This window comes from Hippopotamus amphibius, chromosome 15 (assembly GCF_030028045.1).
Source record: "Hippopotamus amphibius kiboko isolate mHipAmp2 chromosome 15, mHipAmp2.hap2, whole genome shotgun sequence".
In the NCBI taxonomy this organism is placed as follows: Eukaryota; Metazoa; Chordata; class Mammalia; order Artiodactyla; family Hippopotamidae; genus Hippopotamus; species Hippopotamus amphibius.
Window position 1 is genome coordinate 44,680,615 of NC_080200.1, and position 19,819 is coordinate 44,700,433.

General features: G+C 37.1%; 1 protein-coding gene across 1 annotated transcript; it reads right to left on the bottom strand.

Moving 5' to 3' along the window:
* Positions 1 to 1,852: 1,852 nt before the first annotated feature.
* C15H5orf22 (chromosome 15 C5orf22 homolog) lies at positions 1,853 to 19,779 on the bottom strand. Its single transcript, XM_057710071.1, has 9 exons — positions 19,614 to 19,779; positions 18,545 to 18,690; positions 16,029 to 16,178; positions 13,429 to 13,858; positions 9,856 to 9,918; positions 9,492 to 9,613; positions 7,993 to 8,059; positions 5,958 to 6,097; positions 1,853 to 2,859 (listed from the first exon to the last, which is right to left on the bottom strand). The coding sequence occupies exons 1-9, from the start codon at positions 19,692 to 19,694 to the stop codon at positions 2,727 to 2,729; spliced, it is 1,332 nt and encodes a 443-aa protein (XP_057566054.1). The 5' UTR covers positions 19,695 to 19,779; the 3' UTR covers positions 1,853 to 2,726.
* Between the last annotated feature and the right edge of the window lie 40 nt (positions 19,780 to 19,819).

The window sequence follows — 19,819 nt, forward strand, 5'->3', positions numbered from 1 at the left end:
AGCAGAAAAACAGACTGTATAAAGAGACGGTATATTGTCGATTTATTTATAATGGTCAGAGAGTGTCCTCCTTTTGCACTGGAATTCCAAGAGCTACCTGCATTTATAAGCTTTCCATACTATTTAACAAGTAAGCATTGTCAAGTTGGGATTTGAGGAAGGTCAATAATATCAGCATTTGCCAATAAGCTCTTAAACAACTTAGAAATAGGCACAGGCATTCAGGCAGATGGACATAAAAATGTCATTACTGATAAAACTGATATTACAGAACATGGCTTAAATCTGTGGCAACTATTGGCTTTTTACACTGTACCCCAGAGATAGAGAGATTTTTGCCACCCACTAGTACCACTGGACAACTGTGCCTGTTCTTACAAATTTCTGGCGTGGAAGGGCAGAGCAGAACATACTGCTATAAAAAGGCATTCTATAATTTCCTCCTTTCACTCTTCCCTGCAGGGGAGGAGTGAGTAAAAGGGCAGAGCAAGGCCAGTCAGAAGGTGACTCTATATATGGAAAGAAAATCAGAAGTGAAGAACCGTGCCACCCCTCCAAAAGTCAGCAAAGCTATACTCGAAGAGCAATGTTCTTTTGAGGGACCAAAAGTTTATATCTACAGTTTTCGGATGGTAGTGTCAAATATTAGATTTGAATTGTAGGCACAAAATCATGGATTTTTATGTCATGTTGACATAAGCATTGTAGAACACAGTTATCAGGTTTCATCTATCCATGAGAATAGATCACAAAAAAGCTGGAAAACTGACACTATGTTTATAACAAAGATATTCTATGGACACAATCATTAGATTACACGTATTATCTTCTAGCCCTTTTGGGCTCATGTGGTTAATACATCCAATCCTTGGTTTGTTCCTATATTAATATTGTACCTGTATTTGTTCAATTTGCTCTCAGACAGCAATGAATGCAACAGGATGTATAATATAGGGCACATAATAAGGTTTAGGAGGCATGAGGAGAGCCATCACAGGATACTCTAAGTAGGGCTGAGTTTGGAAATAACAGCCAATGTTTGCTGAATGGCTCTTGTGCTGAGGGCTTTACATGTGTTATTTCTCACAATATCCTGGTGCCTTAAGTTCTCTCATTGTAAAGAGGAAGCTGAGGCTGAGGTCACATGGCTGGAACATGGAGGAGGAGTGGGCACTGGAGCCAGGCAGTAGCCTTTGGAAGCTCTCACTCTTACCCCGATGCTCTGCTATGTTTCGGTCATAAGGCTTCTTGACTTGATCTTGGCATGATTTGCATCAGTTAGGCTGCTAAGGCTTCAAACAGTGCTTATGCCTGATCGACTGGCTTCAGAGATCTGCTTGCTGGTGAAGGCCGTCTGAAGGTAGACACAGTAGGAATGCTCTAGCTGCAGGCTGGCTGACTAGTCAACAAGGAAGGTCTTCGAAGGAAGTGAAACTGTATAGCCTCAGCTTCTGAAATGGGCTCCTGCTTTTGTATCACAGGAACCAAACTCACACGATACTAATGTACAGAATGCCAACTTACTAATTTGCAATGACAGATATAACCTTCCAGTGAGTGACCAGAATAGAGAAGGACTGCTGTGTTAGGAATGAGGACTGATGGATGTTTTATTCTTTAAATGCCAACCTACCCTTTAAAGGAAAGGAAACCAAGCAGGTAGTTTCAAATGATTACTGAACATGCGGAATACTGAAGGGAAGACTTCGGCAAATTAAGTAAACGAAAAGTTCCATGATCAAGAGCAACTCAGGTAGGGTCTCTTACTCACAGAGAGGCTGGTGGAAGGCAGTTATGTCCTTGGGTATTTATGGTAGATCAGAATTAAGGATTTAACTTTTTCCCCCTACTATTTACATAAAAAGCTGGTTTATTTGAAAAAATGATCAATCCAGACTGCCCATGAAGTGGCACTCAGGAACTATCATGATAATTGATGTCCATACTGACCATCTGGAGCCACAAAACATCCTTCAGGGTTTTTCTGATTGGCAAAGAAAAGTTACAAAGAAAAGTTACTTTTTGTTCACTTAAATTTACTCAAATAGACCTCCTCAATACCAACACTGCTGAGAGCTGGGCCACAAGTCTAAGTCTTGGAAAGGCAGACTTCCTGGAACACTTTCATGGACTGGCAAGTTTACTATTATTATTATGTTTTGGTAGTAGCTTTTGAGAATGGTACCTTCCTGTAAGGCCAGTGTGCCCTGAGTACTAAGAGAATGCCTAAGACATGTCTGCGGTTCTCCTTTCCTTCCTAACACGCCTCACAATCCATAATTTGTTTCTCAGCTGTCCAAGAGGGCAGGGGCCTTGTCTAGTCTGTTTGTGACCATAGACCCAGCACTTAAATTATGTCCGGCACATGTATGTGCTCAAAAAATGTCAGCTGGTTGAGTGAATGAATAAATGAATGGATCTCATACAGTCCAACTGACCTAAGGGTAAGAGGGGAAAAGAGGAAAAAATCCTCACAAAACTGAAGATGACAGTGATGGACAAGAAAGATGAGCAACGGTTCCTTCAACTGGGGGTAGACTTGATGCCAAAAAAAACCCGCCATCATTCAACAACTGGTGATATGTTTGGAGATTCAAAATACCTGAAAGATTTTAACTGAAAGTTAATATAAAAACAAACTGTTCTCTGGAAGACTTGTCTGCAAATAAGTTAATGAAAATCTTGTTACGACATCAGATGTAATAGAAGCCTAGTGTTGTGATGTTTCAAGCTGGAGTGGACTCTGCTAAATACACCAGGTGAATGTCTAGAGTCCCATAGAGGGAGCGTAGCATACTGAGGACTTTTTCTTGAATGGTGTCAACTTGCTCAGAAGGACAGTAATCATCCAGACTTGACCTGGAACCAAGAAGAGAAAGAGAAAGAAAAAGAAAAGAAAAATACACATAAATAGGATGAGAGCATTCTGTGCAGTGAGGAAAAGCCTGCATGTGTTGATTTCAATGTAAATTAGAAATGAAGCTGTGTTGAGTTTTGGAATAATATCAGTTGAAAGCTACTAAACATTTACTCTATGTCAGGTGCATTACATGAATTATATTCTTTAATCTTCTCAGCAGCTCTATGAAATAGGTTCATTTACCATCCCTTTAAAGGAGGCTGAAACAAAGAAAGATTAACCTACACAGGTCACATACTAGTAAGTGCTGGTGATGGGATTCAAAACCATACAGCATGTCTTCAAAGCCTCAGTGCTTAATCCTAGACTGTTGTTTCCCTGAAAGGGGGATGTTGCTTGGGAACACTGGGGCTAATTATATTAGTGACTGGGCATCATGTTTCACATTCTTTTATTACGTGTACACTCAGGCTAGAAATCAAGAGGGTAGAGGCTTTCCAACCGATAAAAGTGTTCTGCTTCTACAAACAATTTGCTAACCATACAAGTGTACAGGATCATCTAAAATGAAATGTGCAGATGTGCTGGTGTTGGGATTAGTTTCTTACGAGGCATTAAGGCGGAAAGTGGGGTGGGGCAGGAAGCTGTATTTTTGGTCTTTCTTGAATCACCAACTGCAACTTGAGTGGCACCAGGCAGTGGCAATGTCTCTGACAATTATAGCTGAACTAGGATCTAAAACGATTTTATCAGTGTCTCCTGGTTCTGGACTGGAGTGAGGAAAGCCATCGGAAATTCCACAGGATTGGAAAGTGGCATAGAAATCTTTCTAGAAGGAAATGGAATTAGTTATCTAGCCTACTCCTTATCACAAGTACTTTAGACCTAAAGAAATAATCTGTAAGACTTCTGATGAACTCATTTCATTCTAAGATGATTAGGTTATTTTTGAGGCCTGATGTAAACATGTACCACATGATAAATGACGTAGCAATTTAAAATTATTCAATACTGTCTAACATATACATATGGATAAAGACCTACTTTAAGAAAGCATGATACATAAAAGCTTAATTTATTAGCCTTAACAAATAAGAGGCACTTCAATGCTTTCACAAAGATTTCTGGCTTTTTTAAAACAGTATTAGTAGCTCTTGATGGGAGCTACCCCTAAGAGGGAGTTTTAGAAATCTGCAGGTACATTTTTGATAGTCACAATGACAATCAGGGACCAGGGGAAGAAGGCAGGGCTGCCAGAGTGCTCACAATACGCAGGATAGTCCTGCAACAGGAATAGGAATTGTCCTGTGTCCTGCATAGCTTCCAAAGTTCACAGAGCACTTACATGTGAAAAATCTGGTTTTAATTTTTTGAGCCTAGAATTTAATACTCTTTTACATATGAACAAAGTATTTTTGACAATGGATTAAACTAAATTTTAATCCAGGTATGCAAATTCTCCGTGAATTGGGGGAAGATTGGACTTTAAGTTCAGAACTTCACCAAGAGGTGGCTGTCACTAGAAGAACCATGTTGCTCTGGCAGTGCTGCTGATGGTATTTGCGCAATACAACACGCTGGCTGTCTCCATTTTTAACTATTACAGTTAGTGACTCTTTGTAAAGATGCCAGTGTGATGTGGCATTTCAATACATATTAATTTATCATCAACTATTCTCAATTCTCCTTTATGTTACGATTTTTGTGTGTGTGTATATGTAGGCATATATTTAAATTATGTGTGTAGGTCGGTTGTTGCTATAAACTAAATGTTTGTGTGCCCCCAAAATTCCTAATGCCCAGTGTGAACATATTTGGAGGTGGGAGGTCTTTGGAAGCTGATTAGGGCACATGGGTAGAGTCCTTGTGAATGAGATTAACGCCTTTATTAAAGAGGCCCTAGAGAGCATCTTCACCCCTTCCTTTTATGCGAGGTTATAGGGAGAAGATGGCTGCCTAGGACCAGGAAGCAAGTCCTCACCAGACACTGAACGTGCTGGTGCTTTCATCTTGGACTTCCTAGACTACAGGACTGTGAAAAATAAATTTCCGTTGTTTATAAGCCACCTGGTCTAAGATATTTTTGTTACTGCAGCCTGAATGGACTAAGACAATTAATTACATCATCTACATATTATATACACTATCTAAACATATTTAATTTATGTGTGTATGTAGATTAGATTATCTATGAATTTCATTCAGGATGGTAAAAGGATTCACAAAATATTTGTTATAAGCTCTGTAAATATTACCTGCTTGAGCATTTAAAGTACTTATTTTAGAAACTCACAGTTCCATATAGAATGAGTCCAAAGATTAACACAGAAAAGAGATTTTTATTAAATTGTTGTAACTATTCAGCACATTTATAATTCAAATTTATAACATGGCAGCAGCCAATTATTCATCTGTAGGACACAGAAATGGGAAATTCTTATGCTCAACTAGATAACATCACTAACTTCAAAGATAAGATAACAAGAAGTGTATGCTGTTTGCCAACCATCACTAATAGGAAAGAAAAAATATAACACCTGAATTTCAAGCTGAGTAGGTAAAAAATTGGTAAGAGCTACTGCATTAGTAATCTTTAAATTCATCTATGGAGACTGTACTAATTTCCCACTGCTGTTGTAACAAATTACTGCAAACTTAGTAACTCACAGTAAAACAACTGTATCATCTTACAGTTCTGTTGGAGGTCAGAAGTCCTAAAATAAAGGTGCTGGCAGGGCTGGATGTCTTCTCTAGGCTCTAGGAAAGAATCTGTCTCCTTGTCTTTCCAGCTTCTAGAGGCTGCCTGAACTCCTTAGCTGCCTGAACTCCTTAGCTCAAAGCTCCATCCTCTATCTTCAAAGCCAGCAGTCTAGCATCTTCTATTCTCTCTGATTCTGACCTTCCTGCCTTCCTGCTATTAAGACCCTGTGATTACACTGGGCTCACCCGGATAATCCAGGATAATCTCATTTTCAAGATCCCTGAGTGAATCAGATCTGCAAAGTCCCTTCTGCCATGCAAGGCAACATATTCACAGGTTCTGGAGATTAGGATGTGGATATATTTGGTGGGCCGTTATTCAAGCTACCACACTTACCTTGCAATTGTCACTAGAGTAGGTTTTGGTAAATTTTTTAGAACATAATACACAGATTGAGTAAGATATTCAATTTCTTGTTCTGTGCTGATATGGTGAGGAAGTTCTGAATAATCACAGGTTAGACCAGCCTGGTGAACCTGAAAATAAGACAATTAAAAATTACATGGTAATGTTGTTATTTTTAGAAGATTCTTTAGCTATTAATGGCCTTGCTGATGAATTTTTAATACTTTTGTGGGTTAGGATTGTTCTTTCCTTAATAGTTTCCAAGCCATAGAAGTTCTCTATTCTTTGAGGTTTTGGAAGAACTGGCTTGTATACCAGTTTGGGCCTGATGCTCTTCTAGGAATAATTCTTTATTTTATATTCAGTTTCTGTCTTTACTTGAGTCTATTTTGATAATTTACATTTTCTAGCAAATTATCCACTTCACCTGGATTCTAAAAGCTGACATAAATCCATACATAGTATTCTCACTTTTCTTTCAACAAATTATTTTACTTTTTAAATACACACGGGTACTACATTTAAAGCTTCAAGAGGATACAAGGGGAAGTCTTTTTCCTACCTTACTGAACCTACTGCTTCGAGTTTCTTCTGTATGCTTTATGTATAACCATATATACTGATACCTCACACATGTGTTTTAAATGTAAATAACTGGTGTTTCAGTTTTAGCACTAAACTAAATATGCCTGAGAGCTAGAAATGGCCCACACGTTGACATTTTGCAGCCTCTGCTTTAAAGTTTTGAAAACTGGAATTCAAATGTATTGTAGTTTTGCCTAGGGTAAATAAATTCAAAGCATGGAAAAAAAAACACTACTCTACTATATTACTGGAGGCTCTGGTACACATCAAAGAGTTAACTGGCAATGACCAATGTACTGAAAAGAGAGACTCTGCATGTTCTTTTCCACTACAATGATCAAAACACTTAGTGTTCTAACCCTGCAGCTCTGGGCACATCATATTTGATGACATAATCTGCTATGAGCTGAGCCATCCTTTTCCTAAACAATGTACAAAACTGCCTGCCCCCCACCAGAAAATCCAGATGCAATGTAATGACTAAAGTAGACCTGCATGAAGACACATTCAATAATATCACGTGAGCTCAAATCATTTTTAAACCTTAAGTGTCTTCTCACTATTATCCTTAATAACTGCCATTAAAAAAAAGAGTGAGTCTTGAGTTAGCTCTGATTTAACCAAAATATTCTTTTGCTGGCATTTTTTATTCTTACAAAGTTAGCATTAAATCAATACATAAACTTCAGTTCAAATAAGGTGGTCTGATTATATTTCACAACTAAATAAAACACAAAAGCAAAGTCGCAATTTATTAAAGTAAAATAAACACCAGAAGTAAAAGAAGCAGATCTTCTTTCCTGAGATCTTGGAGATCTCAGCTCTGGCACAAAATTTGAGAAAAGGCACCTGAACTTCAAATGGGAAAATTTATGCTCAAATACTGCAAAATGATATAAAAATAAAAGAAATTATCATTAAAGGCATCCTCTTTTCCCACAACATTTAGATTGCAGTTGGCAAAGTTATATAGCTAATACAGTTAGGATATGCTGGCCACAATGCCTTCTTTTGTCTTTCTGTTTGGTTTTTACAATCAGAAAAGTTTTCAGACAGAGAAGAAAGAAATAAGGGGGAAGGGTAAAAAAATGAATCAATAAAGAATGAGCAAATTTAGACATTTTCTTTTCTAAAAGAAATCTTTTCTCTGGCAAGGAGAGATTTCACTATAGACAAAATAAAAAAATTCACAGCACTTTTGCTTCATACATAAAATTGGCAAAAGCATGTTTTTCCTGGAAAATTTTTCCAGTGTTCTGGCTTCTAAAAAGTACGTATTTTTTTTCACTTCTCTTTACCAAAAAAATGAAAAGAAAAAAATCCATTCACACTTTCCAGAAACACAAATAAAAAGGAATCACTTTAACTGAGAGCACATTTTTCTGGCCAGAAAAATGCCTTTCTTAAAGGGTCAATTTTATACTTCAATATAAATATTTACCATTTCATAGTCTGGAGCTTCCATTCGTTTTTTCAAACTCTGTACAAGTGGAACTAGTGATTCCATCCTGGAAAAAAACACCCCTCAATTAAACATCACATCACCTCAATTAAAATTACAGTAGCAAATGATACATTACACTCAAAATTTACCATTAACAGTATGTTTCATATGATGCTTGGAAAATGAAAGAAAAAGTTGTTCAAATATCATCTTAAAATATTAAGAAATAAATGTTCCCTGCTGTTTTCTTACATAAAAGATTACAGATTGTGTTAACAATTGAAAATTAGCACTCAGAAACTGAGATTTTCCTCTTCTTTAAAAATGGAAGTTCTACCATGACTTTAAAAATTATTTTGATTGGCAAGAAAACTGCGTTTAGCACACTGTGATGAAAAAAGACAGTTTTCCAAAAGTTAAAAAAAAAAAATCAACAACATATTTGTTGACATATACAATTATAACTGGAAAAGTTCTATACTATCTAATACAATAATAATGGTTCATGATTTAAGTTATTTAATATAGGTGGAACTCTTTTGAAGCCCTGATTAATTAATGTTTCTCTCCTCTTCCAATACCCACTCATCTGCTGGGAGGGAAAAAAATAAAGAAAAAGGGAGGCATGGAGGCCTGTCTACCCCCTTATCTTGTTACTTCTCCCTTTTTATTAACGACACTTTCTGGGCCTCTGGACCCTAAATCACCCACCTCATCTACTTCCTTAGGAATAGTGAAGACCCTCTTTTGTGCTGAGGGTCTGACCCTTTCTGGGCATTGTAAGTTTGGGGAGACGTTTCTTGCTGTCTTACTCACTTTTCCTTTGTGCTATTCTTTCTTTCCCTCCAATTCCAATCACAGTCTAACCTCACCACTTCTGTAGCCTGTTATCTCTTCAAGTCTGTGACAGAACTGCCTGCAGGTGGTGAAGAGCTAAGTGTGCCCAGAGCGTGAGTGGGTTTCAGTGGCAGGTGGCTCCAGGTATGGGCTAGACTTCAGATTCAAAGTTGTCAGACTATTTTGTTTGTTTTGTTTACGTTTAAACTTGGCTTGAGACTTCACAAAATTGTACGTATTCTTCAATATTTCTAGGAAGAGTCATGTTCTGTGACTTATTTCTATACCTCCTTCTTCCATCATAATTTCAAAACAGAGGGAATCATTTTTAGGACTAGCTCCCTATACTGAAGAGAAAAAGCATTAACTTATGTTAAAGTACCTGATCAGTATTTACTGACAGAATTAATACTATTATGGTTTATTCTTCCTTACCTCTGCTTTCCTTAGTGACAATAAAGTTCTATGGTATTTATATTTCAGGGATGCCTATGAACATTTTACTTTTAAGTGAAAATTGCACTGAATATTTTGAATAGGTAATGCACATAGCAAAAGAAGATACTGATTTTTAAAAAGCAATTTATCTAGCAAATTTAGCAATATACCTAGCACTAAAATACAGTAGAGTTGGGGAAAAAAATATCTGAGGGTCTTACCCAGCATTTGAAGCCCATTTCTGTACAGCTTCTTCACCATCACCATCACACAAATCAGCAAAAGCAGCTTCTAAATCTTCTAACTGATGAATTCGGGTATCAACACAATCTACCAAATCTTCCTTTAAACACATTGAAAAGCTGAGATTACACAGTTACTCTTTCAAAAAACAAGTGAAATTTCATTACAATGAAAATTTCAATTCAATTAGTTAACACGTGATTTTCAGGTACTAACCACAGGCTTCCCCAAGAAACACATACCAAGCTTTTGGACATTTGTTTGAGAGTACTCTAACATCATGTAAGATGTTATTAGGTATGTGATAAATAGGCAAACCCAAAAGAAACAAATGGAGGATACCTCTGTCAGGTTGGTACCAGGCTTTTTAAACTGGTACAGCTCTTGTAAGATTTTGTACTCCTCCTGGAAAACAAAACAAAAAATCCATATACTAGAAAAAAAGATTAATTTTTCAATGATATGCTTTAAGTAAAAAAAGGCTGTGACACAAGAACACTTTAGGTGATCATTTAAAGGTTAGTTTGGGAAAATCAGGGAAAATGTATAATTCATATTTCACTGTAAATATTATCACTTCTTTAGGGTAACTCTACCCATCTGGGCATGCCCAGAATGTATAAAAATTATTTATGGAAGAAGACTTGATGGCTAAAAGGTAATGAGATGAAAATATTTCTAATAATATTCTACTCTATAAATGGATACATCCTAGGATTTAAATAGATTTTAGCTACTCACGGGAAATATATGTATCTTTAGTAATGACAATAACAAAACTCTCCACATTCACTCTGCAGCCCTTTCCCTAGCCACAGAAGAGAACTCTGGAGCACAACGGCAATTCTGGAAGCAGGTACAATGGAAGGATTTTGCAGGAGAATGTCTCCGCTCATTTAGCACAGCCAGGCAGCCCAACTGGAGGGATGTATATCTGGCCCCAATAACCCTATTTAGGAGCACTGTCAGGAAGGGGTTACATGCAAGACCTAAAATTCCTTAAGCACAGTGCCATGCACTATCCTCAGCATAACAATCCTGTGAGTTGGGTATGATTATTATTTTTATTTTATTTTATTTTATTTTTTTATTTATTTTGATTTTATACTTGAAAAAACTGTGGGTCTGAAAGATTAAGTAACTTTCCCAAGATCATACAGCTAATAAACAGAAGTAACAAATAGAACTTAACTCTTTCTGACTTGTGAACATGTTCTTTAAAAAAAATAGCTATTAAATTATAAAAATTATTACTATTATAAAGTATAATGCATGCTCTTTTCAAAAAGTTCTACAGTACCAAAGGGTACAAAGGAAACAAAATCTCCACTTTGCCAGTTTCCTTATAGCACTGGAAAATGAATAACTGCCACTAAGTTTCTTACGTAACCTTTCAGAAATCCCCATCACAAATATTTGGTGAGTATATTTGCAGGATAAACTAGTAAAGTCAGGTTTTTTTTGCTTCCAGATATACCCATTCTCATGTTTTGCAAATTTTTTCTAAGGTCATTTCCTAATTCTGAACACTGGTAGTTATAGTCACTGGTCCATATACAAGAGCAGGAAAGAAACAGAGGGCAATTTTTCTCCCCCATTTGCAAGTTGGGAGAGCACTCTAGGTCCCCCGTTCTTGCTCCAGATTACACTACGGTTGACCCTTGAACAACATGGGTTTGAACTACGCAGGTCCACTTATACATAGATATTTTTCAGTAAAATTGGAAAAGTTTTTGGAGATTTGCAACAATTTGAAAAAATTTTCATACTAACTATATAGCCTAGGAATATTGAAAAAATTCAGAAAAAGTTAGGTGTGTTATGAATGCATAAAATGTACACAGATACTAACCTATCCTTACATAAACATAAGATGAATGACGTTACTATCAAATTAATAACGTGTTGGTTTTCCTACTATTTTACAACTTTGCTTTCAAAGAATTACATTACCGTACAGGATGCCCCTCTCTCCTAATCGGAGAAAATGCATATCAGCTTATCACATAAGTCGTTTTTTAAAAAAATAATGCTTCCAACACTGTATTATGAAGGCTGTAATATGGTATGCCATAAAATTTTTGTAACAATTCATTCATTAGTGTACACACTAGGTTACCATGAAGCAATCATACCAATTACACTAGGCTACCATAGAGCAGTCACACTGCTGCTTCGTTATCCATGCATGAATCATTGTAACTGTAACTAAATATGACTCTGTCACATTATCTTTTCATTTTTGATATCTAGTGTTAGTAATACATATAACAGCATTTGTATCATATAAGACAATACTGATGTAGGTTTATCTTACAAACATGATATAAACTTATGGTATTGATAAATACAGTACGGTTCCGTGAATGTATTTTCCTTATGATTTTCTCAACATTTTCTCTTCTCTAGCTTATTTTATTATAAGAATACACTATATAATACACATAACAAATATGTGCTAATTTACTGTTTAAGTTATCAGTAACATGTCTGGTCAACAGCGGGCTATTAGCAGTTAAATTTTGGAGAAGTCAAAAGTTATATCTGGATTTTTGACTGCACATGGAATCGGCACCCCAACCTCTGTGTTGTTCACCTATTTTTAATTAGTACCTATTAGAAATCTTTGATAATTTAGATAATGGCTTTTGATATGTATATAGAATAGGGAATGCGAAGTGCAACATCATTGTTATAAATCAAATACTGAACTCAGGTAGAAAACAGACAGTTAATTTGAATCCCCGAAAGAATCGACCTGGAACAACCTCCCATCTGTCAAGGTAAGCAGTTACACGTGCTCATAAAATGCACCTGGGAATGTGCACCTGGGTGATGAATTTATCAGTTTCTTACCTGCACACATAGTTCGACCTCAGGTCTGTGCATAACAACAGTGTTTGGTGATTTGCATTTAAGGTCTGATGCGGTACCTGAAGGATCACAGGACTGAATCGTTAGCTGCAAATAGTACATGTGTCATCGGGCACCTCGCTGTTCAGTGAAAAATTTGTCACATGGGGTTTTATACACAGAGAATATCTCTGGAAAGATACACCAAGAAACTAGCCATGGTATTTGTTTCTGAGAAACTGGGGGAATGGGGAAGGAATAAGAGAGTGACATATACACTTTTTAATGTATACACTTTTTTGTACTATATTTGGCCCTTAAACATCATGGGTGTGAACTGCGTGGGTCCACTTATATGTGGTGTTTTTCAATACATACTACAGTTCTACATGATCCAGGGCTGGGTGAATCTTCAGATGTGGAACTGTGGACACCAAGGGCCCAGTATAAAGTTATACGCTCATTTCTGACTGTGTGGAGGGTTGGTGCCCTGAGCCCCGTGGTGTTCAAGGGTCAACTGTGTATGATTTTATTTTTTCAACCACCTGTGTACACACTACCCCAATTAATAAATCCAAAATAATGAACACTATCTAGAACAGGGATTAGCACCTACAGCCTACAATCTGCTTCTCTATAGCCCTCCAGTGGCTATACAAAAATTGAATGGTATTAACAATTTTAAGGGGTATAAAAAGAACAAAGAAGAGTACGTGACAGAGACCATATGGGGCCCCCCAGAAAGTGACTACTATCTGGCTGTTTGCAGAAAGTTTGCTGATCCCTGATCTACAGAAATGTCACACAATTCTCCAGAGTCATGTTTTAAAAATGCCACATTTGGGACTTCCCTGGTGGTCCAGTGGTTGGGACTTCACCTTCCGATGCAGGGGGAGTGGGTTTGATCCTTGGTGGGGGAGCTAAGGTCTCACATGCTTCATGGCCAAAAAACCAAAGCATAAAACAGAAGCAATGTTGTAACAAATTCAATAAAGACTTCAAAAATGGTCCACATCATAAAAAAAAAAACCTAAGAAGCCCCCCCACAAAACCCACATTTACCTGAGTGAACATTTCTTTGAAGGGATTCTTGACTGAAAAAAAGTCTAAGTCAATATCTAATATAAATGCATCTCCTTTCTCCAAAATTTCCAGAATTTCTCCAGTGCTGACTGTAGTCTGGCATTCCTGGCTTTCAGAAGAACACGAACATGATGGTTGTAGACAAGTTTGGTCTCTTCTCTGCATCACTGTGTCCTTTTCCAGTCCCTCTGAACAAGATTCACCATGGGCAGAGGCAGTGTACTCTGTGTCCTCCAGTGCTAGCTTTGGCTTCTTAGCAGAAGACACTGCATCATTTTCTTCTTGATTGGTACAGAGTTTATAAGGTTTTACCATAATTACATCCAATTGTAAAGGTTTTTGGTTCTCTAGCTGGTCTTCAGTTACATAAAGACCATCACTTAGGAAGTAATGATCTGTACTTGTGACCCTGGATCAAAGGAAAAAATTAAAGACGAATGGACAAATTAGCTGACATTTCATATAGAATTTCAAAAATACAACAAAGGACATATTTGACAAAAACTGAGAGCTGTCTCTAATATTTGTAATTCCTAATCTTCTATGGAAATAGGGTTCCCCAAATTTTTAGCTGGGCACACAGCTGCCTAAAGTAAAGACCATATTTCAGAGTCTATCTTACAGCTAGGTGTGGCCATTTGACTAAGTTCTGGCCAAGAGCCGTGAGTGGAAGAGAAGCACACAGATCCTGGCTCTCCCCTCCCCATGACTGGCATGTGAATGTGGTGGTAGCAAGCCCCTCTTGGACTCTGAGGACAAAGGCAATACTCTAGAAACGGTAGAACAAAAAGACAGAAGAAACTGGCGTTCTCCAAACTGTAGGGCTGCTGCATTGGCCCTGGACTGCGTGTGGTAAACACTAACATGAGAAAGAAATAAATGATCCTGTTTAGCCAGTGCTTTGGATCTCTCTCATACCAGCTGGAACTTTACCCCCCACCAAAAAATTACTTAAGAGAAAAATTATACCTGGAAATAATTTATTATAATAATAATAATAGGAGCTCCCTCTGACATATTTCAGGGCTTTATTAAATTTTATATAAGTATAATATTTTAATATGATAAACTTAAAAAAATCTTGTGCATGTGCAGAATGCATTTCATAAGTTGCAGATTTCTGATTTTAGACATATCAGCATGTTCTTAGCTTTTCAACTGTATTATGCCTTTGTAAGTACTTTGAACAGCAAAACTAAATGCTTCTTCCAGAGGGAGGATCTATCCAATTAAAATAATGGTTAACATTTATTTCCCACGCACTCTCCTCCAGCATATACAGCCTTAAATTTAAAAAGATACAATTTTCCAAGAAAAGATTAATGACATAATAAAACTAATGTCCAAGATTATTAAAAACTATACCATCCTAAAAAAGACAAAGGCTGTATCCCTCAATCTAAATCTGTATTTTTCTTTAATAAGGAACATTTTACTTTGTTCGTATCTGTATAAACACACACATACATCTCAGACTGCATACCTATATGTATGTCTTTTTCATAAATTTTTACTTGCAGGATTAACTAAAATCATGAGATAATCAAAATCTTCCTAATATTGTTATTATACATTGAGTTTCAAATGTCTGTTTCAGATTGCTCAAAGTAATTTGATTTTTGCAGAAACCTGTTACAGGTTAAATTAGGCCCACTCACCAAAGCACTCAATCAATAAAAGCCCTACCACGCTTTCATATAAACCAGTATTATGTGTAATATTTATATGTGGAGCCCTATTTATTTGTTATTATATCCTCAATAAATACAGTTTTTATGTATACACAAAAGAGTTATTTGTCCAATTGATAAGAACCTACAACAAAAGTTAATTGTATCATTAAGGATAAATCAGGAATAAAAAGTATCATTTTCAGTGAGACTGTATTTCATTTTCAACATATTACCATTTCACCCCACTATCCTTCAGGTTCTAGAAAGTTATGATTCCACTGCTTAAAACATTCATCTCATAACAAGAGAATTTAGAAAGCCAAGAACATTCTGATATTTCTAAAGATATTATAGTATCACAAGATACATAAAACACTGGTTAAATAGCTAATACAACAAAAATAGTTGCACATGTAACTCAAGTCAGAGGATGCTGTTATTTAATTTAGATTAAGTAATTATTTAGAGCTCACCACATTAATAAAATTAAAACCCCAAATCTACTTTTCAGCCATTGAACTGATTTAAAAACCAAAGTGAGATAATTTTGCTTTTTCATTGAGAACTGTTAAAATGTAGCCCATAAAAGTTACATTGGAAGGAAATAATAAAATGTATCATTAAATATATAAGCCTATAAGGTACTTCAATGATTCAGTGGGGTTAGTCATCAACAGAGCCAGGTTTCCACAGTATGAATATCATGTTATTCAAAACCCAACATGACCAGCAACAAAATAGAAATGATGTGTGAAAAAGATCAAGAGACTTGAAAATTTGTTCCTGGTGTTTCAAGAACTCTTCTGACTCCATTTGTGTGTAGAGATACTTATAAGTTATTACAGGGATTCAAAATCAGATAGAAGTATTCAGTCGCTTTCAAACTCATAATTACAAGGAAATTACCTGATTGTTGTGGTAGACATGTCTTTGCCTACTAAAAAGTGATGTCTGCCCTCTCTGATTTGCTGAGCCCATGTGGGATGAAGCCATATTACATGAGAAAAATGGCCACCATAAACTGCAGGCATAATCCAATTCTCAATACTTAATTCTCTGGAAAAGAAAGAGAGAGGAAGCATGAAAACTATCAGTGAGTAGGTTTTTCCAAATGTAATTTCATTCGGAACAATAATTTATGATAGCAGGTCTCACAGTGTGGTCTGAGGAACCTTAGAGGGGTTCCTGGGACATTTTCAGTGTGACCACTAGTTCAAAACAATTTTTCTAAAAACACCAAGGCACTATTTCCCTTTTTCACTGTACTGACATTTACACTGACATTTACATTTACACTGACACCACTGCAAAGCTGTGGTAGTTGATGTCCTAAGATTACCCAAGGCAAAGGCACCAGCTCTGCTAGCAGTCACTGTATTCAAGCACTAGTGCCCCACACCCCATCCAGTTTCACATGAGAATGTCTTTCAAAATTTTATTAAACCTTGATCCTGAGTATACATTTTAAAATAATCTGTATGGCGAGATGGGAAGTGCACAGCAAGCACTTCTGCTATATTCTCTATATTCTTGGAAGTACAATGGCTGTCTCAAGGAAAAGCACTTGTAATGGAATTGCAAGCGGAACACCATTTTTCTTGAAAGGAAGACTGACTGAGAAACCATAGTTATTCAGATCTGAACCTGAATTGCTGGATTCTACATTCCAACTAAGCTTTATGAAATGACCACTTGTCAAGTTTTAGTATAGTATTAAAGAATATTCACAATTATCTGAAAAATACTCTTCATATACTTGCACCAAAACAACATATGGTGATGGACTGAATGCAGAATCTGAGAATCCAGCTGTCTTTTGTGAAGGCAAATATTAAAGAGATCTGCAAAATTTACACATTGTTACTCTTCTAAGTTTTTTTTTGTTTTAGAAAATATATATATATTTTTAATAAATTTATTTATTTCTTTATTTCATTGGCTGTGTTGGGTCTTTTTTTTGCTGTGCACGGGCCTTCTTTAGTTGCGGTGAGCGGGGGCTACTCTTCGTTGTGGTGCGCGGGCTCCTCATGGCTGTGGCTTCTTTTGTTGCGGAGCACAGGCTCTAGGCGCGTGGGGTTCAGTAGTTGCAGCACATGGGCTCAATAGTTGTGGCGCACGGGCTTAGTTGCTCCGTGGCATGTGGGATCTTCCTGCAGCAGGGATCGAACCCGTGTCCCCTGCATTGACAGGTGGATTCTTAACCACTGCATCACCTAGGAAGCCCCTATATTTGTTTTTCATAAAAATATTTATGCTAACATATAAAGGTCTATTATTTTGAAATGACTTAATATTTTAAATATTTCTTAGTTTTAACTTCAAATATGGTAAATATCAATAAATATAACCCACATTAAAAAAAAAAACTCAAGAATTTTTAAGGGTGTACAGGAATCCTGAGATTAAAAAAGTTTAAAAATTATTATTCTATGACTAACTGTACAGTCATCATACCTGGTTCATAATTTTTTTAAATTTCTAAAATATAAAATCTTTAAATATGAGAGTAAGGACAATGGTAGAGCTACCACATTCCTTTAGAAATTACTGCCCCGAGTTTTAGTTTTAGAGTCAACATGTAGTAGGTGAAAATTAATTCACACAAGCACCTATATTTTAATTTTACATTGTAACAGGAAATTACTGCTATGTAACTCTTCATTTTGTAAGAGTAGGCTACACTGTAACAAATACATAAGTAAGGAGACAGTGACAGGATTTCAGGGAACTATATCACTGAAGAGAGGCTAGTAAGTCACTATTTAGAGGTACACTAGGTATGTCTTTCCTGAAGAATGGAGTACAAATTACAATTTCATGTCCATCTCTATGATTCTGTACAACTGAAAGTCAACAGGATCTGTGACCTGAAAATAAACAAATTGGGAGGTTGGAGGGACTCAATACTGGAAGAAAGGATACACAAAGTAAAGATGTGCTGCTTATATAATTATTGAACTGTGTGTTCAAGACACATTTTCTTGTGTCTCCACATCCAGACTTTCAAAGGCGTGAAGAAGGGAGAACTGGCTTAGGTAATTTCTAAAGTCTCCTACTTTTAAAATTCTAACTCTAAAGTAGAGGTTGGCAAATATTGGCTGGGCCACCTGTTTCTGCAAACAAAGTTTTATTGGAGCACAGCCACTGACACTTGTTTACATGGTGTTTATGGTCACTTTCACACTACAAGGGCAAAAATAAGTAGTTGCAACAGAGACTATATAGCCAGCAAGCCTAAAATACTTACTATCTGGCTCATTAGAAAAAGTTTGTCCATACTTGTTCTAAATAAAATAAAAAAGGCAAACAAACCAAAAGCAAAACTCGTGAGCTTAGCAAAGACTACTTCTCCTAATTGCTTATTATCTACTGCAAACTGTATTTCAGATACATAAACGATATTAACAAAAACCACATTTTACCCGAAAAGTGTTTCCTTATCAAATACAGTGTCAGCTGGCATATTCACAGGAATAAGGAGGTCCGGATGTGAATCAAAATGCACAAAACTTATATTACTTGCAGGAAGATGCTTTGAGCCAATGGCCCGGTATATAAAGGGCAGAACCTGTAAAAGACACACACATGCACCGTTCAGAACTGGCACTGAAATCATAAGCATATACTCAACTGCAGATTGAAACACAATGCTAAACATAACTGCACGTAATTTGAAGCATATCAAGTTGCTAAAAACAGGAAAATATGATACTTGTTCATTGCACGTGGTTGAGACAATCATCTCAAGCTTTATTTTTTCCTCAGAACTTCCAAGTTAAACCTCCAAAGGTTTTAATGGGCATTTCTCGTTTCCATGTCGCCCCCACCACAAACACAAAGATAACGTGGGGAATCAGACAAGGACTGGTATTCAGGAAAAGAACTGCTAGTTAATAAGCTCCCTGGCAATAGAGATGTGTTCAAGCTCCCTGGGTCTCTGGGTCTTTTCCACACCTTTGGGATGGTGCTGCTGGGCTAGGTCGTCAGCAACGCTCTTTGTCCTGTTACAGTCTCTAGAGTTCTAAGTTGAAGACTGAATTTGAAAGCACCACCTGACCCATGTTTGCTCTCTCAGATCCATACACACCATCTCTAGGTCCTGCGAAACCCAACTTCCTTCCTATTCTCTTAACTTTATTCATCCACACATCTGGAATCACCCTCTTCCTCTTTAATATCCAGAGAATTCCCAAGGCATATATTAAAGCTATAAAAAAAAAAAAAGTCTTAGATCATGGGACTCTTCCGTAGGCTTCCAGAAATCTAGATGAGGGCACCATTTTAGCTCTTCTAAAGTAGCACTACTACAAAAAAGGAAAATATCTTTAATGTCTGTAAACTCCAGGCGCCGGGTTAAAAGATTTATGCACACACGATGCACACCAGAATACCAGCCGCCCTATGAATGCTACTTTGTACCCATTTCACAGAAAACAGTCCTCCTTGGTTCTCTCGCCGTTCTGCCCCAGAGCCCGGCAGCCGCCCTCTCACCTCCTGATGATCCTCCACCACCCACACAGGGAGCTCAGGATAGCGCCGGAGCCGGGCGCGCTCTCCCGCGGACTCGCTCATGGTTTCCGCGCCGGGCGGTTCCCCAGCGAGCAGAGGCCCTGGACGCCAGAGCTGCCGCCCAGCTTCCTCTCCCGGGTGGAAACGCGCGCTCACCCGGTTGCAGTTCCGGATTGGAGGATGTAGGG

What these genes read in the sequence shown, in the direction of transcription:
- C15H5orf22 (XM_057710071.1), bottom strand. Translation starts at nt 19,694, where the DNA reads ATGAGCGAGTCCGCGGGAGAGCGCGCCCGGCTCCGGCGCTATCCTGAG. An exon ending in TCAAAGAAATGTTCACTCAG is followed by an intron (nt 9,919 to 13,428) that starts GTAAATGTGGGT and finishes TTTGTTTTCCAG; the next exon opens with GAGGAGTACAAAATCTTACA. An exon ending in ACTCTAGTGACAATTGCAAG is followed by an intron (nt 2,860 to 5,957) that starts GTAAGTGTGGTA and finishes TCTTGGTTCCAG; the next exon opens with GTCAAGTCTGGATGATTACT.